This window comes from Sciurus carolinensis, chromosome 3 (assembly GCF_902686445.1).
Source record: "Sciurus carolinensis chromosome 3, mSciCar1.2, whole genome shotgun sequence".
Classification (NCBI taxonomy): domain Eukaryota; kingdom Metazoa; phylum Chordata; class Mammalia; order Rodentia; family Sciuridae; genus Sciurus; species Sciurus carolinensis.
The window spans coordinates 85,669,126-85,687,749 of NC_062215.1; the positions used below are offsets into that span (position 1 = coordinate 85,669,126).

The 18,624-nt window shown below is 35.5% G+C and overlaps 1 protein-coding gene across 4 annotated transcripts in view; it reads right to left on the minus strand.

Moving 5' to 3' along the window:
- Positions 1-18,624, minus strand: part of Nckap5 (NCK associated protein 5) — an 863,608-nt gene that overhangs the window by 611,952 nt on the left and 233,032 nt on the right. For all 4 annotated transcript variants that reach the window (XM_047544852.1, XM_047544850.1, XM_047544849.1 and 1 more), the window contains exon 3: positions 8,188-8,261. In XM_047544852.1, coding sequence (XP_047400808.1) covers positions 8,188-8,261 — 74 coding nt within the window. The remainder of the gene's footprint in view (positions 1-8,187; positions 8,262-18,624) is intronic.

Genomic DNA, 18,624 nt, shown 5'->3' on the forward strand with positions numbered 1-18,624 from the left:
CCTTTCTGCCATGATGTTCTGTCTCACATGAGTCTTAGAGTAATGGGGCTGACCTGCTATTAACTGAACTTCTGAAGCAATGAGTCCCAAATAAATGTTTTGTCCTGTAAATTGTTCTTGTCACATATTTTGGTCACAGAGATGAGTAGCTGACTAACACAGGGTTCAAGGGAGAGGTCTCCCCTATCAATAAAATGTGACCATCACTGTAGCACAGAGTTGAGAGCTGTAGTACCTTCTGTGTCAGGTAGAATTCTACATCTGGTGAAAACCTAGAATTATTTCCATGGAGACTCCATCTAGAATGTACTTACTGAGTGTTCATGAGAAGGCAGAGCCCAAGCAGCAAGTAACCATGACTTCTCATAAAGCAAACTGGTGCATGTATCTGGCCATGAACCAGCCACAGGTAGCCAACCTCAGTCAACCCTCCAATAGGTGCTTGCCTTCTTAGAAGTTTTCTCTGTCATGAGATAATTAAAATGTGTCTCTACCAAGAACTTTCTCATCTCATTAACCTGTTCCTGATTCTTTGACTCGGGTCACCCTTCTTTTGAGGTGATGTATAGGTTTATTTTGTAACATACAATTATACAGTATACCATAGTAAAAACACCCTGAGGAAATAAAATGCATTTTATATGTTCTCTTTCCAGAGAGGCCCAGACACCTTTCTCCTGGGCTGGGGAACAGGGGAACTAGAATGCCCTCCCAAGTGTCTGTTTATGAAAAGACTCAGAGTAGAGAGATAAGGGAAAAATTATTACTTGTACATTCAGAGTTGCCCATATAGAGATATGATATGGAGAGTGATATCCTAACAATCTCTTTTTTTAAAAAAAATCACAAGTAGGCTCGTACACTACCAACTTAGTAAATTTTTCCATTAAAATTAAATAGAGGGCCATGGTAAATTACCCATTTCATTTCTCTTTCCAGATTAAAAAAAAAAAAAAGGCACTTAGTCATTTCTTACTGTGGGTGTACTTCAGTCTTACTATATGCGTTTATGCCAAGTGGGTCATTTATACTGCTGCCTGCTGGAGTTTTTCTTACAACTTAGTAGGGAATATTTGTGATTTTTATTACCTCAAATAAATCTACAAGATGCCTTTTGCTGCAGGCTTTTTATTTTAATTTCAGATAAATCACATGGGGTTTCTGGCTGTCATATTAACATAAGCATGGATCTAAAAATAACAAGTGTGCGTTAAGTTACAAGTCTACAGATTAAATAGTGGTAAACTTCTGGGTGACCCCCAGATCCTATTGGTGTTGGAGATTGAAGTAATTGGGTGTGTCTTAATGGACATTAACCTGTTTACAAGTATTTTGAAATCATCAGTAGGCCTACTTGTATCATGTCACACAACCCAAGTTCTCAGTGCCTATAGTGAACTGACCTTTAAGAGAGGATATTTTCCCAGTTACATTCAAGGGTAATTTCACATCTCTGTAAGTTAATTTAGTGACTCTCTCTATAATGTGACTTATTTGATTAACTGTGAATAATTCTGAACCTGAATTTCTCATCATCCTCTATACAGTTACATCCTAAAATCTTAAAGGCAATCCAAATTCAACTTATTCAACAATTACATTTTCATCTGTCATCACTCCATCAATTCTCCTCCTACCAAAATTTGGATCGAAACACCACTTCCTCTGGGAGGCCTTCTTTGAACTTCAGAGAGAGTCTCCCAAAATGTGTTTTTTACAGACCCCCACAACAGCCCCAGTGGAGCAGCCTTGATTTAAACTTGTGAATTTCTCTTGCAGACAAGATTTGGAGAGAAGTAGAAGGGATAAAACCCTTGGGGTTTTTAAGTTTATTTTACACATTTACTATTAAGTATAAACAAAACATATGTCCTCTGATAGATCAGGATGGCCTTTTAAAGAAAGACAGGATGATTTGATATGAAAGAGAAAATCATGGATACAAAGTTAGTATAGATTGGCACCCTGACCCTTTTTGTGTCTCCATGGTCCAGAAGACCTGGGTTCAAACTCCAGGCACCCTATAAGCAAACAGATATGCAGATCACACAAGAGTCACCCAAATAAACTATAACATTGATTGATCTGAAAGTGCAAGACCAGACATGAACCCTGGTGATCTTCTGGTTTAAATCGTCCAGATGCCTTTCTGGACTTAGTTCCACTAGCCCCTTTCCACTGTAAAACAGCTGCTGAAAGAGAGTGATATTATATCATCAGGGTTTCAGGGACATGAACAGAAGCCCAAACACACCTTTGCTCCTCTAAAGCAGAACTGGTGGTCCACGGAAAATATCCCTTGTTGTACACTTAGCCCTTACCCTCCCTTCCACTGTCAAGGGATGATATAACGACTGAAGTATGTGCCAACGCCCAATTTCCACAGCCTTGATTTATTCTCCTTTGTGCTGGGCAGAGGGCATGACTTAGAGACCAGACTTATCCTGGCAGGGGGCTGGGACTGTCTGCATCTCTGAAACAACCCCTGGTGGGTAATTGGGGAATGACATTGATGGGTTCCCAGGGTGGCCCTGGGGCTTGTGCTTTGCAGAGAATACAGCCATCATTTAAAAATTCAGCCCAAGGGTTGAGAGGCAGGGAAGATAATGTAAAGCTTGCTAACTCTGGTCTCCTTTGACCCCAGTGGAGAGAGACAGGGATGCAGAGTGAGTAGGCATAGCATGACGTTTTGCTTTCAGAGCTTTTATTGCTATTACCGAGCACTGAGTTCTCTCTTTGTTTGCTACACATTCTAACCCCTAGAGATAGCCCTTTTTTCTCTTGAAGGGATTTAAACAAATCATACTTCTTATTTTATTCAGTGTCCACCATTAAGAATTCATGCAGAGCAATTTTACTTGTTGCCAATTAAGATCTCCCAGCGGAGGCCTCTGATTACAGCACAAGCAACCTGTTTAATACTTGGCATCTCCTTAGTCTACATAAATTAACCCCATGAGGATAAAGGCGTGATAATTCTTTAGAAGCTTGGATAATACCATCCTCCTATCCAGAAGGTAAATCTCTGTGAAACTCTGAGCCTGATGCTACTCAGGGTGTATCTGCTTTTGTTTCTTACCTCTGATTTTACAATTTCCAGATAGCACATTATCAACAATTTTTTTTTCATCAGGAGTAGGCATGTGGACTCTCAGCAGGCAATTTTAATATCACTCTTTTATATACAAACACATGTGTGTTGGGGGTAAAAGTGATATTCTTTTTACATGTGTGAAAGGGAATTCTTTCCCAAGAGGAATGCTGGAAATACCAATAACCTCCACCCCCAAAATGTATAAATATATCAAAAATATGGATAATCTGTATGGAGTAAGGATCATATTATTTCACTGCTTATTATACTTAAGTAAGTAACATTCAAATCATCATGAGAAAGAAAGCAAAGTTTTTACCCATTTTAGCTATTTCTTTCCTTAGAACAAGAATCACCTGTAAACCCAGAAAGCAAAAGTGAAATTTTATTTTTAAAGAATTCTGGATATGTTAAAGTCATTTTATTGGTGGAAGGGATGATCCTTATGGTTTCTTCTTCCAATCAGAAACCTGTACATGCTTTTCAATTAAGTATTTTACTCCCCCAATGACACCGGGACACTCTCCTCCCCACTGGGAAGCAGGAGTTAAGTGTTTCCCTAGGGTTGTTTTCAATAGTTTACAGATTCTTAGAGGTCTGAGTTACCCTTCTGGGAGGTGGTGAAAAACTCAGGACTAGCTTTTCCAGATATCGCCCTTCCCCTTAGACTGATGAGCTAGACTCCTTACACAGATAGGTGCCTATTCACCACATCACCTAGCCCAGGACTTGTGAGGAAGAGGAAGAGAAAGGAAGGTCATATACATTTGGATATCAAGTATATAGATCATCACTTTCCAAGGCATGCTCCTGGAACCTTGGTCACAGGTAATATTCCAAAATAGATAGCATTTGAGGACTTTTTAAAAAGTCAAAATTATATGTTATATCATGTTTATATATACATATATAGCACATATTAACAATATTAATGGCTCTGACAAGTTCCAAATTAAAAAGTTTAAAACCTAGTTTTATTTCATATTTTTTCAAATTTGGCCACAGTATACTTTCATTTTTCTCAAAATATCTATCACACAGTGACCCAGTGTATTAGTGTTTCTTGGAATACGCTTAGGAAAACACTTGCATAGATTATTTAGATTGCTGATTCTCTATGGGGAGAAGAAATGATGTTGCCCTCCAGGGAATATTTCGAAAATTTCTGGAGGCATTTTTGGTTGTCACAAGTCAGGGATAGTACTGACTGATATCGGATAAAAGCTAGGGATGATCCTAAACATCCTGCAGTGCACAAGGCAACCTATCTCCATTACTAAGAATTTTTTGTCTTCAAATGTGAACAGTACCTTGCCTGAGAAAACCTAGGCCAGATACACCTTGTTCATATGGGACTTAGGTGATCTAGAATCTGTGGGTTGGCAGTTAGTACTCTGCATTCACCAAATAGTCATGTGATTTTGATCATGCAGATCTCCTTATACCTTACTAATTTATAGGCTCCAATATGACTTATGGAGATCTGAAATAAATACATTGACATTATCTGAGTAAGTTACTGAAAGGTTGTTAGGCATTTTTTGTAGTCATGTCTACTTTGTTCTTTTAGGTTTTCTATGGTACATACACACACACACACATGTAGTATCAATTCACAATGTTTAAGTATTATCAGAAACATACATCCTTATATGGTCAATAAATTCAACACACTATTCTAGACATTATGGTTCATGTAATTTCAGCAATCAGTAATCTCAAATACTAGTTATATTACCACCTTCATTTTAAAGACAAGGACCTCAGTCACAGAGATGTTAATCAACTGCTAATTTGGACAGGCTGGGACAGGAGTACAAGTCCCCAAAATCTCCAGGTCAGTCCTCTTTTCATTATTATGGTATGATGTTGCTTCCATTTTTTCATACATAGTTTCACATGTGGCATGAAAGAAAAATGTCATAAATATTCATGAATTTGATTTGTATTTTCCAACTGTCTGTGTTTATTCTAAACTCTTAATTTGAGGCTGCAAATGGATAAAGATTTTTATCAAATGTTAGGGGAAAGATATTCTCAGCAGTTTTTTCTTCACACGCTCTTCCCTGTCAGTCACAGATATATTTAGCCAAATCAGAAATAGCAACACATGATAGGAAAATCATTAAGAGCAAAGCAATTATCTCTTAATACCAAGTTTCCATATCAGAGCCAATAAAGATGCAGGAATTGGTGATTGTGTTTAAACACTAGTGTATATGTTGTAAGGATTTTTTGTTTATTTAAATCAAGCAGAGAGATGCAGAGTAAATTAAGACTTAACTGTAAATCTGGGTGAGTTTAGATTCAATTCTAGATTCTGACTTTGTCATTTTCATTAAACAAATTCTTATAAGTTTACCTCTTCAGAAAAAATGTTGGTATCAAAAGAATTGAGCTAAATGACTGCTCATTGCTGGATATCTATATTTAAACTCCACAAATTCTTTTGCACATTGAAAACTCAGAGATAGATTATAGGTCTATTTCAGTAGAATACTAAACAGGACCCCAAAATAACCAGTTAACTTGAATGTGATTACAATATATTTTTGTTACAGCAGATGGTTAAGCTTTGAGAAACAACTAAAATGTAAAGATTAGTTACCCCCCATGAAGATATGGAAACTTTTGTAATTCTTGTACCCAATCCTCTATCATTTTTCCAACTCTTTTCATTCAGTAAGTGGCAATAAGAACATGTTTTATGTGTACTATGATTTTGATCAATCCTCAAAAGGGGCAGCCATAACATAATGCTGATCATAGTTATTACTGAATGATCTAAATATATTCAGAACTTATCTCACGAGGTATGAGTTAGTTCAAGTGTAAATGGAAGTTCATCATTTAATATTAGCAGCAACAACAAATAGTACCCTCCAGGATAACCAAAAATCATAAGTACAATAAAATCAGAGAAGTCACATTGCTGTATGGGAACATTTGTTTAACTTCAGTCAATCTAGTTGTTTTTATGTATATGGTATGTTATTCTCATGATCCTCTGCATATCATGGATTCTACCCTAACTCATGAATGATGCATTTACATAACTTAATTATAACCAGAAAGAGTTTTCCATGCTGCTCCACATCACTCACATATTCTTCACCAAAAACAATTTGGCTACAGCTACAGTTATGATATTGTAATAACCATCTTAAACCCTGTCACTTTAAGTCAATCAAGTCAGGATCTGTTTGCAAAACATAATCAAATGTAATTTCACGATTCAATAAATTGTATGTAAGTCTACTATTATTGGTTTTCATTTTCTTTTCAATACTACTATTTCCATTTTTTCACTGGTAGTTATTCTGACTATTCAAATGTCATTATTGCCCTCTATTGTTATTCAAATGGAGCTGTTTTATTAGATCCTCTAGCTCCACATAGAAGACTTTGCTTCTTCAACAGTAATATTTCTGAAGGAAAATGGAAGTGAATGCACACAAAATTCTGAGCTCTTACTTTATGTTAGGCTAACTCCATGCCTGAAATAGGATTTTAATTTAATCATATCTGAGAAGACCAAAAGGTTTTTATTGGCTACCTCAAGAAAGCAGGAAAAATAGTCTTTTTCATGCAAGTTTTTATTTAGTTCAAAGAGCCCATGAAACCATTACTGCTCCACAATGATGTATTTAAAATACACTTCCTAACCAAATTAAACTCTAAATTTCTTTGATCAGATGACAGACATCTTTTTGTGTATTCTTCTCTTGAAAGATAGAATAAACAAACTATTCTATACAAGTATTTGAAATATAATATTACATACCAGTTGCATATCAGTTTAAAAACATGCTTTCTAATAGATCCATGGAGAATATAATTAGAAAAGCACACAACCATAAATTCATTGTTGTAGATTTTATTAATACACTGGATCACAAAAGAAAATGATCAAAACAAGGTTATGGTTCTCATAAACAAATCTAGAAAATACTATATTAGTTAATATAAAAATAACTGTTGTGCCTGTTATTGGCAAACTTAAAAACTGAACTGTATTCTATCAGCAGGTGTTCTACATATACAAACAGAATATTTTCTCTTACTATCATCAGAGTCAGTAGGCAAACTATATGAGTAAAACAAATTAAAATATATAGTGCTTTTACCCAAGAGCTAGAACTATTTAGGAAAGATGAATGAAGAGGGAGTAACCTATTATGGAATTCAGTGCTGATGAACTTGGATGAGGTTTGGTAACAAAGTCTCAGGGTTAGAAAATACTTACACTACCATCTCAGTGTACAGAGAAAGCACCCTCCTTCAAGAGGCTAGGGGCTTGCTAAACCTTAGCCAGACTAAAGTAATTACATGAAAATATTCTAGTATCATGTGAAGCATCATGTAATTAAGCACTAGCATATTTCAAAAATCAAGAGTTATAGGAGCTTAAGAAAAAAAAAATCAAATTTCATAATAGTACCTATAGACAACAAGACCACATGGACCCTAAAAAGCTAAATAGCGACATCAAACATCTTTGCCAGTATATTCCCAAGAGATGCCAAGGAATGCACATGTGACCTGGGAACATGACTTCTATTTTATCAATTTCTATTTCTGACATGCCTTCCTTATCTAGAGTCAGCACCCACCAGGTAAAACTAAAACTAGATATCAAAGAACTACACAACTGATTTCCTGAAATATTTCCCTTTAAGATGAAGAGAAGCAGAATTTTAAGCAGACATTTTTTACCTTTTAGAGAAAAATCTTAATCTTTCAGTCATTTAGAATCAGTGAATTTGTATTCTATTCCCACCATATTATAAGTTTGCCATGAGGTCCTGGGAAAATGTCTTTAATTCCTTGACCTTGACAAAGTTCAGGATTCCAACCATCCTTCTAGCTCTGAGCAGATTCGACTCAAGGACAACTTTTGGCACTGTTCCTTTACTTTAATTAAAGAACCAACATTCTCTAAGTAGCCTCTGAGGGTTCTTGCACACCAAGGTGCCTCTGGCACCAAGTGGAAGGGAATTCTTTTTTCCAACTCTTGCCTCATGGTCACTATCAAAGCTATGGAAACAACTACCTGAGCAAACAAGGAAGATAAGAACATGAATTCCACTCACCTCCAGAGACTTCTGTGTTGCTCCTCCAGTTGAGTTAGCAAATGTTCAATGTATTTATTAGAGTCCATGTATTCCTGCACCAACAGAACAAGACAAAACACCATTACAAAAGTCACCAGATTCTAAGACTCCATCCCTAGTGCTACAAGGGATATTTTCAACAAGATAAGACCTCAGTCCCTCAAAGATCTCAGAGTTTATGCTTCTGTGATTTATAAGCATAGTCGTTTGAAGATGAATACTATTTTCCTTTTATTATCATGTGAAAATTTTTATAAACAAATCTATGCAGAGAATGAAGTTTTACTGAGTCAGCCTTTTTTTTTTTTTACCCAAAAAATCCTTTTTTTCATATTATCTATACTGGAGCCCATGTGTTCTACCATATAAAAGTCAATGAGCCAATGTGTTGCTGTCAACTTTAAAAGAATAAGAATAAAGTGGACAATACAGGACTTAATTTTTCTGGTAAAATTCATTTTTAATTCATATAGAATGCCTCATATTCACTATGCTTTCATGTACATCTGTGGACATGTCTAATTTCTTTCATTTCCTTATAAATACACAAAACAGTATTTGCTTCTTTTAGCCTTGGAAGATAAATCTTTGGCTTTGAAGAAAGGTAAAGTATATCTTATTCTATAGAAACGAGTACGTAAACTGATCTGTATAAATCGAACCATATTTTCAAGAAACATGTTTGAAAAAAATCACAAATTATTTTTTCACATGAGAATTGTACAGAAAAATCCATTGGTTATTAAGTCTGATGTTTTAAAATTTGAGGTTTCTGAAATATGAGGTTCACATGTAGTAGAAGTTCACTTCCTGACTTGGAGCAAATTCAATGTGTAAAACTTCTCATGATATCGTTTCATTCTGATTCTGCTACTTCTTCCATTTCTATTTGAAGATCCTGCTCACAGGCTTCTGCTTCTATACTACAGCTGCCAGCAATGGACTAGTGGGCAACATCAAGGATCCCAGGAAACCTACTGTTTTATTTCTATGGATCTGAAATAAACTGGGAGCTTTGACTGATATTGATATTTTTACTTCTGAAATATAGTTTTTTAAATTAAGTGATATATATAATCTACTGTTCCTATAGGAATTTGAGTTTAACAAGGGGGAAGAGAGCTTAAGGGGTGATCAGTTAGAATGGAAAAGGCTAGTCCTGAGTTTCTGATCCTGGGTCTGTAAGAACATTTTCCTTTCTAAATCATCTCTGTACACTAACTATAAAACACTTCAGGGCAGACTAAGTTCTTGTCTATGTAAAAATCTTATGCTTCTAAAAAATTATTATTCTGTGACAGATAATTAGCTAATGCATTTTATGTCTAACAAATAAACATTTATTTTTAGGTAACTACTGAAGAGTTAGTCAAACAAAACTGTTCAGCATGTTTAAACCAAAGCAGAAGTTTTAACATTTATGGTTATGGTTTTAAGTGTCCTGATCAAAGCTAAAACATGATTTAGAATGTTCATCATTACTGAAGATATTAATTATTAAGTATGTTCAGTTGAAAAAATTATTAAGACATTTTTACCAAGTAAAAATAAATTTCAAAATCATTTACCCATTTTTCATTCAATAGTTTTCAACATTCATGATGTGCCAAGGGCTATTCTAAATACTATAGAATACAGTACTAAGAGGGAGAAACCACTCCCTGGAGAAGCATGCACTTTCTGACAAAGGAGACAGCAAACAAACGAACACATGATTTCAGATCAGGTACATGCTGTGCGGGAAATCAACAGACAATAAGAAAGACTGAAATGGGAGGGACAGCTATTTCAGGTGAAGTCACTATAAGAAGACTGAGCTCAAATAAGACTGTTATTAGCTAAAACTTGCTAGAGAAGGTTGCAACCATATAGGGAAAAGGCTCTTGAACATCACAAGCAAAGGATTCATCATATTCAAAGATCTCAAATGTGTCATTTAAAGATCAGAAAAAATGCCAGTGGGGGGCTGGGAATAGGAATATGGAAGGCAGAGTCCAAATGAAGCTGGAATTAGGCAGAAACAAAATCAATCACAGTTCCTGGAAAGCAGTTTGAACTAAAACCACTGCATTTGTTATTTTGTTATTCTGATTAGCTCAAGTTAGCGGTTGAATCTGAAAAGTATAGTGATGACAAAAATGTTCTTTGACTCAAAGAGATTTAGGCTCAAATCCTGGTCTGATCTTACTAGCTATATTCCCCTGGGAAAATTATTTAAGCTTTGAATATCTTAATTTCTTTATCTTTATCAGAGGGATAAATCAGGTTTGAGCTATGAAGGTATTATAAGGATAAAATGGTGTAAAGTATATATCATCATGCCTGCCAAATAATATGCATAGCATTTTTTTGTGGACTAGCAGGTATTTTTTTTATTTTACACATTTTATTGGTGCATTATATTGTGTGCATGTATGTAACAATAAATCCCATCAATATATGCAACTATGCATAGCTTTATTCAAATTACTATACATCTCTTCTCAAAAAAATCACTTTACAGGATGAGGCTATTGCCTATTTTCCTTCTTTTGCCAAACTTTAAGAATTTTAAGTGTACAGTTTGTGAACTGAAGTTCTCTAAAGAAGCTGCATCTATATTAAAGATCGATCCTGCGGACCAACTTGACTGACTACAACATTACAACTGTGAAAAGAAGGAATGTTGTAGGTCAAGAGCCAAAATTTTCTTGGGCTATCTTAGGCCTTTTCATAGTCTTTCACCTTAACTTTTGTATGTGACCTAACATTCTAGAGACTATTAGGTAAAAAATCTCAGGATATATTCCTGTGTCCTGCACCAGCCTTAACATCAAGAATGCCGTAAAGCAACATTTGAAAGCCATAGGAGAGATTGTCCTACTTTGCTATAGTCCATCTACCTGCTACCCTGCTAATGTATTTGGTGAATGTTCTGGTTTATGTCTTTACTTTTGTTCTGCAACCATAAAAGTTCATGTATCCTCCTCCACTGTTCAAAATGTCATTTAGGGTAACTTAAATCCATGTTCCTGCTCATATGTGCCTCAGAGTTAACTATTTTCTTATTTCCTGAGAAACAGAATTACTCTTTCACACGGAGTTGACTAACCCTTCTTCCATTACTAATTTACATGGCACTAAGTTCATATGTGTAAATTATTCGGTTAGTGAAAACTAAGCCTCCTGTAATCTAGAAAAGAAAATTCACCTACATTCTTCCTCGTGTCACTGAACAGTATTTGCAACACATTATCTACAGAAAAAAAAGTCAGTTTCCCAAGTCTTGTTTTGCCTTGTTATGTCAAATAACATGGATTTCCAATCGTTAAATGTCACTGGATTGCAGGTTACAAGCTATTTCAAATCACAATATAAGCTGATTCTGTTTAAACTAGCTTTAACCAGTTTTTCATAAGAATAACTATGAAGACAAATTTTATGCCACTTAATAATGGAGAAGTAACCTTATGGATTCTCCATCCCCATTTCAGTTTTCTTTTCATCTATAGCACTCCCATTTCTAACACCCAATATAGTTTAACTATTTAAATATTTGGGCATTTCTTATTACCCCACTACAAAGAAGGTTAACAGAAGTGAGAGGGGAATAAAGATGATGCTCACATGTACTTTTTGCTACGTGAAACCATTTCTCCCCTACCTAAATGAACTTAGGAGGTCCCCTTATACATTTATCATTTCTGGCTCCTGAATTAGAAAAATTAGCTAATCATGAGAAATTATTGTCATTTTATATGATGATGATAGTATTCCCAGTGGGAACTTTGTCCATCTGTTTGGAGATTAACTCCAAGGAAACAATAGTAGTCTAAACAATATAATAGATTAGAAAATTAAACATAAATATTTCAGAAGATATAGAATACACATCTGTAAGTGTGATGAGCAGAGGGCAGATCAGAGGGGAAAAAGACAAATTTCTTCATACATAGGGAGAAAAATTATTGTTCTGTATTTGACTTGGTAATAAAAAAGGGTAAGTACAAGGATGTGTTTTGGCTACATTATACAGGTGAGGAAAGCAGCTTGGTTTTGCATTTTGTGAATTTAAAATGTTAAAGTACCTTTGATCTAGAGGTTTAGGTCTAGAAATTATTCTGAGGAAATAATCAGATTAAAGGAAATGATGTTCAAAATATATGTGAAATTTGAAAAACGTGGGTGCATCTTTTTCCAAAATGATTAAAATAAAGAAATTATTAAAATAAAGCATGCTTTTTAAGAATTATAATTCTTTAATAACTAGAAATATATAAAACAAAACATTCAATAAGATATCAAATGGAAGTTGAATGTAAAACTACATAATCCCTTTTATCACAATTGAGAAAGTTTATATAAAGGTTTTAAAAAACACAGTGTGTTGTAATATGAATTAAACTTTATTCTGTATAATTTCTATAATTTTAAAACAGTATATGCTCCCTATGCACATTTTTTAAATGATGAATGTCATTTGGAGAAATACAGCCCCAGAAATAATGTTCACAAACATTGGATTATAATGAAATTTTAGAAAACTAGATCTACACTATCACAATAAAGCAATTTCCTTTATATTATTCTACTGCTAAGCTGATATTTGAAAAAAATGAACCCCTTTCTTCTTGCCCTTGTACATGTTCTGATAAAAATCATTTCACCAAAGCTGGGATTAAGGAGGCAAGGAACACCAAATTATACCAAGGCACATTTATATGTTTTTAAAATTTTACAAAAGGTACAGCATTAAAGAGACATCTGTTCCTTGGCTAAAATTTCTGCAAATTAGAATCATTTTAAAAATACATTTCAGAAAGTTTGCCTTTCACCTCTCTTAATGCAAGCATTTTGGGCAATCAATATGAAACATTTAAAGCGATTAAGGTTTATAGATACACTGAACACTGCATGTAGGTACAGCATTTAAAGTGAATCTCCTATTGTCTAAAATAAGTCAATTCTAAGAGAGGCCCATTAAAAATGAATCCTAATGAGGCCAAGTTCTGAGGTGTCATTCATTTGAAGTGTAATTTGGAATACAATAGTCTATCAAACCTTATAGATATCCAAAATCTGTCCAAATAATGCTCATATTATAATCAGCGTAACTTATGACAGAGCTTGTGAAATCCTGACAGCAATCTTGTGACTACTAATGGAGAATTCCCAATTCACCTTTCGGCAAAGAAGCAACAACAAGGAGGCCAGCTGTTCAAATCAACAGAAACATCATTAGATACAGGAATTTCCACAATTAGGAAATGACTAACTACCATAACAAGTGATGCTGCCCTCAAAAAATTATTTTGTCATCTTAATGAAAAGGTACATCTGTATGGCAAACATAAAAAACAAAACACACCCACATTGGGAATTATACAAGCAATGTAATAAATAGAAAGGTGTCTCAATCTTAACTAGCATCTGTGCCAACATAAATTCATCCAAGCAGGCAACTTTGCTTGTTAAACACCACAAACAAATCAATTCAGGAGCCCGGTTTTAACAGATTAATTCCACCGCCATTCTTTCTCCATCAGCCACCTCTAATTTCTCTTTCCCATTCAAGCAACTGCAACCTTGCTTCCACTGCAAACCTTTAGGTGCAATTTCTCTGTGAGAACTACTGATGGCCTCCACAAGCTGGATCTCATGATTTTGCTTGGTTTTTATCTTATGAGCAGTTCCTGTAGCACTTGACATTTTAAATCTTATTCTCCCCACCCTGGTATTCCCTGAAACTGTCTCCTACCACAATGAGATCTGAGTCTTCTTCATTCCTTCTTGTGATCCTGTATCAGGAATAAGTTTTTATTTTAGCTTTTCTTTCACTTTCCTGTGGAAAACTCCATCGACCACTAGAATTTCACCCACCACTAATAATCCAGACACCCAAATACTTGTCTCTGTGCTAGGTCACCTTCTCAAGGTGCAAACCTGTGTGTCTAGCTTTGCTAAACATGTCCCTGTGAATATGCCACAGTATCTTCCTTCATTTGTATGTACTCCAACATCTATCATAGCACTTAGACATCACAGCACTAGCAGGTGTGCTAAATAAATGACCAAATAAAATAATTACCTGGACACTGTCACACTTAAAACAGGAGAATTTAAGATTATTTTGCTATGAGTCTTGTCCTTCAGAAATTTTTAACTGAGGTTATAATAATCATAAAGAAATTACACAGTTAAAAAATATGAGAAGATAGTGTTTATCCATCTATTCTCATACATCACTCAACAAAACAATTCTGACACCAGATGTGTGGGAATTTTCCCCTATACATCAACTGAATAATCCTCCAAGAGATACCAGATGAGTATCCTATAATTTAATTCAATTTTGACACAGTCTACTTCAAGATAGCATCAGATCCTACAAGTTGAGGGTTCAGTCTCACAGACTGTCCCCAACATCAGATGTCAATCACAAGTAATAGCTGCCACCCAAACTTCTCTCTGGTCAGCTATGTAAATCCAGGTTCCCACCATCCACTTTGGGTTCAATTAAATTGGTATAGCTGCTCACAGAACTCAGGGAAGTCCTTTACTTATGTTTATCTAATATGAATGACATCCCAAAGAATAGAAATGAACAGCCAGATAAAGAGAAGCATAAGGTGAGATATGAGAGAATCTTTCATACATACCTTCTCCTGGCATGCTATCCCCAGGAACTGCCACATATTCAGCTATCTGGAGCTGCCCAAACTTCAGCCTTTCAGGTTTTTAGTGGAGGATTCATTATGTAGGCATGATTGGTTACAAGATCTACCAATCTGCCATGGGTATCAACTTTTTTTTTTTTTTTGTACTGGGAATTAAACCTGAAGGCACTTTACCATTGAACCAGATCCTTTTATTTATTTATTTATTTATTTTTATTTCAAGACAGTGTCTCACTTAGTTGCTAAATTGCTAAGCCTGGCCTTGAACTTGGGATTCTTCTGTCTCAGTCTCCCAAGAAGCTGGGATTACAGGCATGCACTATTGTGCCTGGCTTCAACTCAATTTTAATCCTTGTCCTCACCCTTGAGATTGTGGGGCCAGGCTGAAAGTTCTAACCCTCTAATCACATGATTGTTTCTCCTAGCAACCAGTCCCCATTCTGAGCCTGCTGAGAGTGTCTTATTAGAATAAGATGCACCCTATCACCTTCATTTGGAAACTCCAAGAGATTAAGGAGCTCCATGTCCAAATGCCAGAGGTCAAAAACAAAATATCAGGACAAAAGATTTTATTAGTACCACTAGCTACAAAATTTTAAGACATGTTTTCCAGGAATAGGGGGACAATAGCCAAATATATTTTTCTTATTTTATCATACTATCAAAGCAATTTCTAAAATTACTGTGCACTAACTTCCATCTATTAATGCAAACCCAGAATTGCATCCCAAAGACATGCTATTGACAATTTTACAAAAAAAATATGTTCTCTTCTAATCTTGTAATCCTGAAGATTTAGGTATATTGCTCATCAATAGAAGAACAGTCAGGGGTGGTCAAAGATTTCAAAACATGAAAATAATCACAACCGAAGTTTACTATCAAATGGAGGGATAACTGATAAATAATGACTAGCAAACCCCACAGACTGAAAACATATCTCCATAGACTATCATAGATGAAAATTTTATCAATATGAATTACCAGCGACAGAATATAGACCTATAAGTCACATGGGGTCATTGAAAAGCTTTATTACCTGCTATTTGGCATCAAGGTGGCCGATTATTACAAATCAAACTATAAGCGCATCTTAGCATATTTTAATTGTGAAACACATTTAATTTGTTGGTACTGCATATCTTTCCCCTTTATTTTCCCTTATTTATTTGTTTATACCAGAGATTGAACTCAGGGGATTTTAACCACTGAACCACATCCCCAGCCCTATTTTGTATTTTATTTAGAGGCAGGGTCTCACTGAGTTGCTTAGCACCTTGCTTTTTTGCTGAGGCTGGCTTTGAAATCACAATCCTCCTGCCTCAGCCTCCTGAGCCCCTGGGATTACAGGCATACACCAGTGCACCAGGCTTCCCTTATTTCTTCTTGCATTACTCACCAGTTAGACACAGTACTCCCTACCTAACCATGTTTCCCACCTCCTTTTCTACAAGGGGTGAACATGTGACTAAAATCAAGTCAATGGGATATAAGAAGAAATGCTATGTACAACATTCAAGGGATTGCTAACCTAAAGACAAGCTGCACACCCACTATACACTCTTCTTTGACACCTGGCCAGCAATGATGACAACTTTAGGCCCAGAGACATCACCTACATGTCCAGGATGCAAGTGATTATTTTTAGAGCACCTGTCCACTAATCTTTCAGTCTGCCTTTGGTTTTCAAATTAAAAAAAATAATAATTCCTAGTCTATTTATAAACCCCATACTTTGGGAAGCTTATTCTGTGCTGTGCATAATAAAATAAGCATTCACCAATTCTTTTGAAAAAATGACAAGCAGTGAGATACTAAGCAATTTAACATCTCAATATTACTTTATTGATTAATTGATATAGTTGTGGTTATTAGAGTTTTCCAAAGTGCTTTGACATCCATCCTCATTAGATCTTTATAATGTCTTTGAGTTATGGTCAACATTTCAATTGAGAAAAATAATGTTGAAATTACAGTTTAGTAATTTGTTTAGGGTCAGATGGTGACAGACTTAGAAAATAGTCTACTTTTGTTCAGTTCAGCATATTTTACACTGCCCTCCAAAATTCTCTTCTCACAGTTAACTCAATGTAGATTTTTAAGTGGTACCTCAAAGTGGATTTCATATTGGTGAGATGGAGACCTGTTAAAGAATGACCTCCTTCACCACAGCCCTCTTCATCCATTTGGCTCATTAACACAGATTGTTGGTCCCCAACCCCAGCGTTTGATCCAGTGGGTATAGGATGGAGCCCAAGAGTGTGCATCTCTAACAAGCTCTTGGGTGATTCTCATGCTGCTGCTCAGGGGACCACTTTCCACATTTGGGGGAACACCTAACTATATGCAAAACCATAATACAAAGCCAACCAGGAAACTTCCAAATTCATACTGGTTGTACATCTAAATTTGTTTTGGGTTCCACCTGGATTTCTCTGCCTACTGAAAGGGCAAGGGCAGAAAGTATGCTCATGTTCAGTGCTCTAATGAGATGATTCTATACAAGTAAGCATCTTTTAATTATACTAAATCCGACAAAGATTCTTTGTTTTTATTTCCTCTTTTTTTGAGTAAAAGATCAAGAGAAATGTGGTTTTAAGTTTAAGAAATGTGATTACTGTATTTATAAACAGACTTATTTTCTTAAATATTATTTTATAGCAGTTTTAGAGATAAATACTTATTGGCTAAATGAAGAACTTCATTTAAGTTAAAAAGAAAATGAAGTTGCACTTAGGTAAGTCATAGTTTTTTTTTTTTTTTCTCCTAAGGTAGAAATGAAAACTAATTCAATCTGTCCATGTTACATAATTCAGTAATATGTCATTTGTCCTACTAACATAGGGTTGTACAAATAAAGAAGATACCATACACATATGAATGACAAGTTAGCCAAGTCCTCATTTCAACCTCCCTTTTTGCTTTGTTGGAGGCATACTGATAATCTCATGTAAGTTGAAAGCCTCAGTTATGACCCTGGCTATTCTATGTGGAATAATTTGGTTATGAGAAGTCATGAACTAATTCAATTCAAATGACCTTAAAACCAATGAACTCACTGCATCGATATTCTGTACTTTTACACATTTCTTTTCATCCAACTATTGGATCACAAAAGGCCATTTCACTCACTACAGTACATCATGACCTCCTGAGTCTATTATTATCAATGCCATTCAAAATCTGGTCAGTTATATTCTGATTTTATCTCTCATTACTCCACAAAGCTATACTGGGACCCAGTGAAGTCAGGCTCCTTGCTTTTTCTGCACAGCTACAATATAAATTCTTTGCAGTGCTAGCACCTAGCAGAGGGTCTACAAATAATAGGTGTCAGGAGGTGAAAAGCAGCAGTGTTACCCACTATTAGAGTCTGAAGGCATGTCTACAGGTTAGTGCACTTGAACTGGTTTATAGTATCACCCTGGGAAGACAACACTTGCTTGCTCTACTAATGGTTCCCACTGGTTCCGCTGAATCAACCTGGAAGGCTGATTAACACAGATTGTCGGGCCCCAGCCCCAGAGTTTGATTCAGTGCATGTATGTGGGATGAAACCAAAGAATGTGCATCTCTAACAAGCTCCCAAGCAATTCTGATGCTGCTAATCTGGGAACTACTCTGCAGACCACCAGCATGTAATACCAGGGATTTGTTTATTGATTAGCCCTATTACCATTTACTGTTCTCTTGAAATATTAATAATAAAAATGTAAATATGGCCAAATTTAATTATTCTCCAAACATCTGGATAATGATT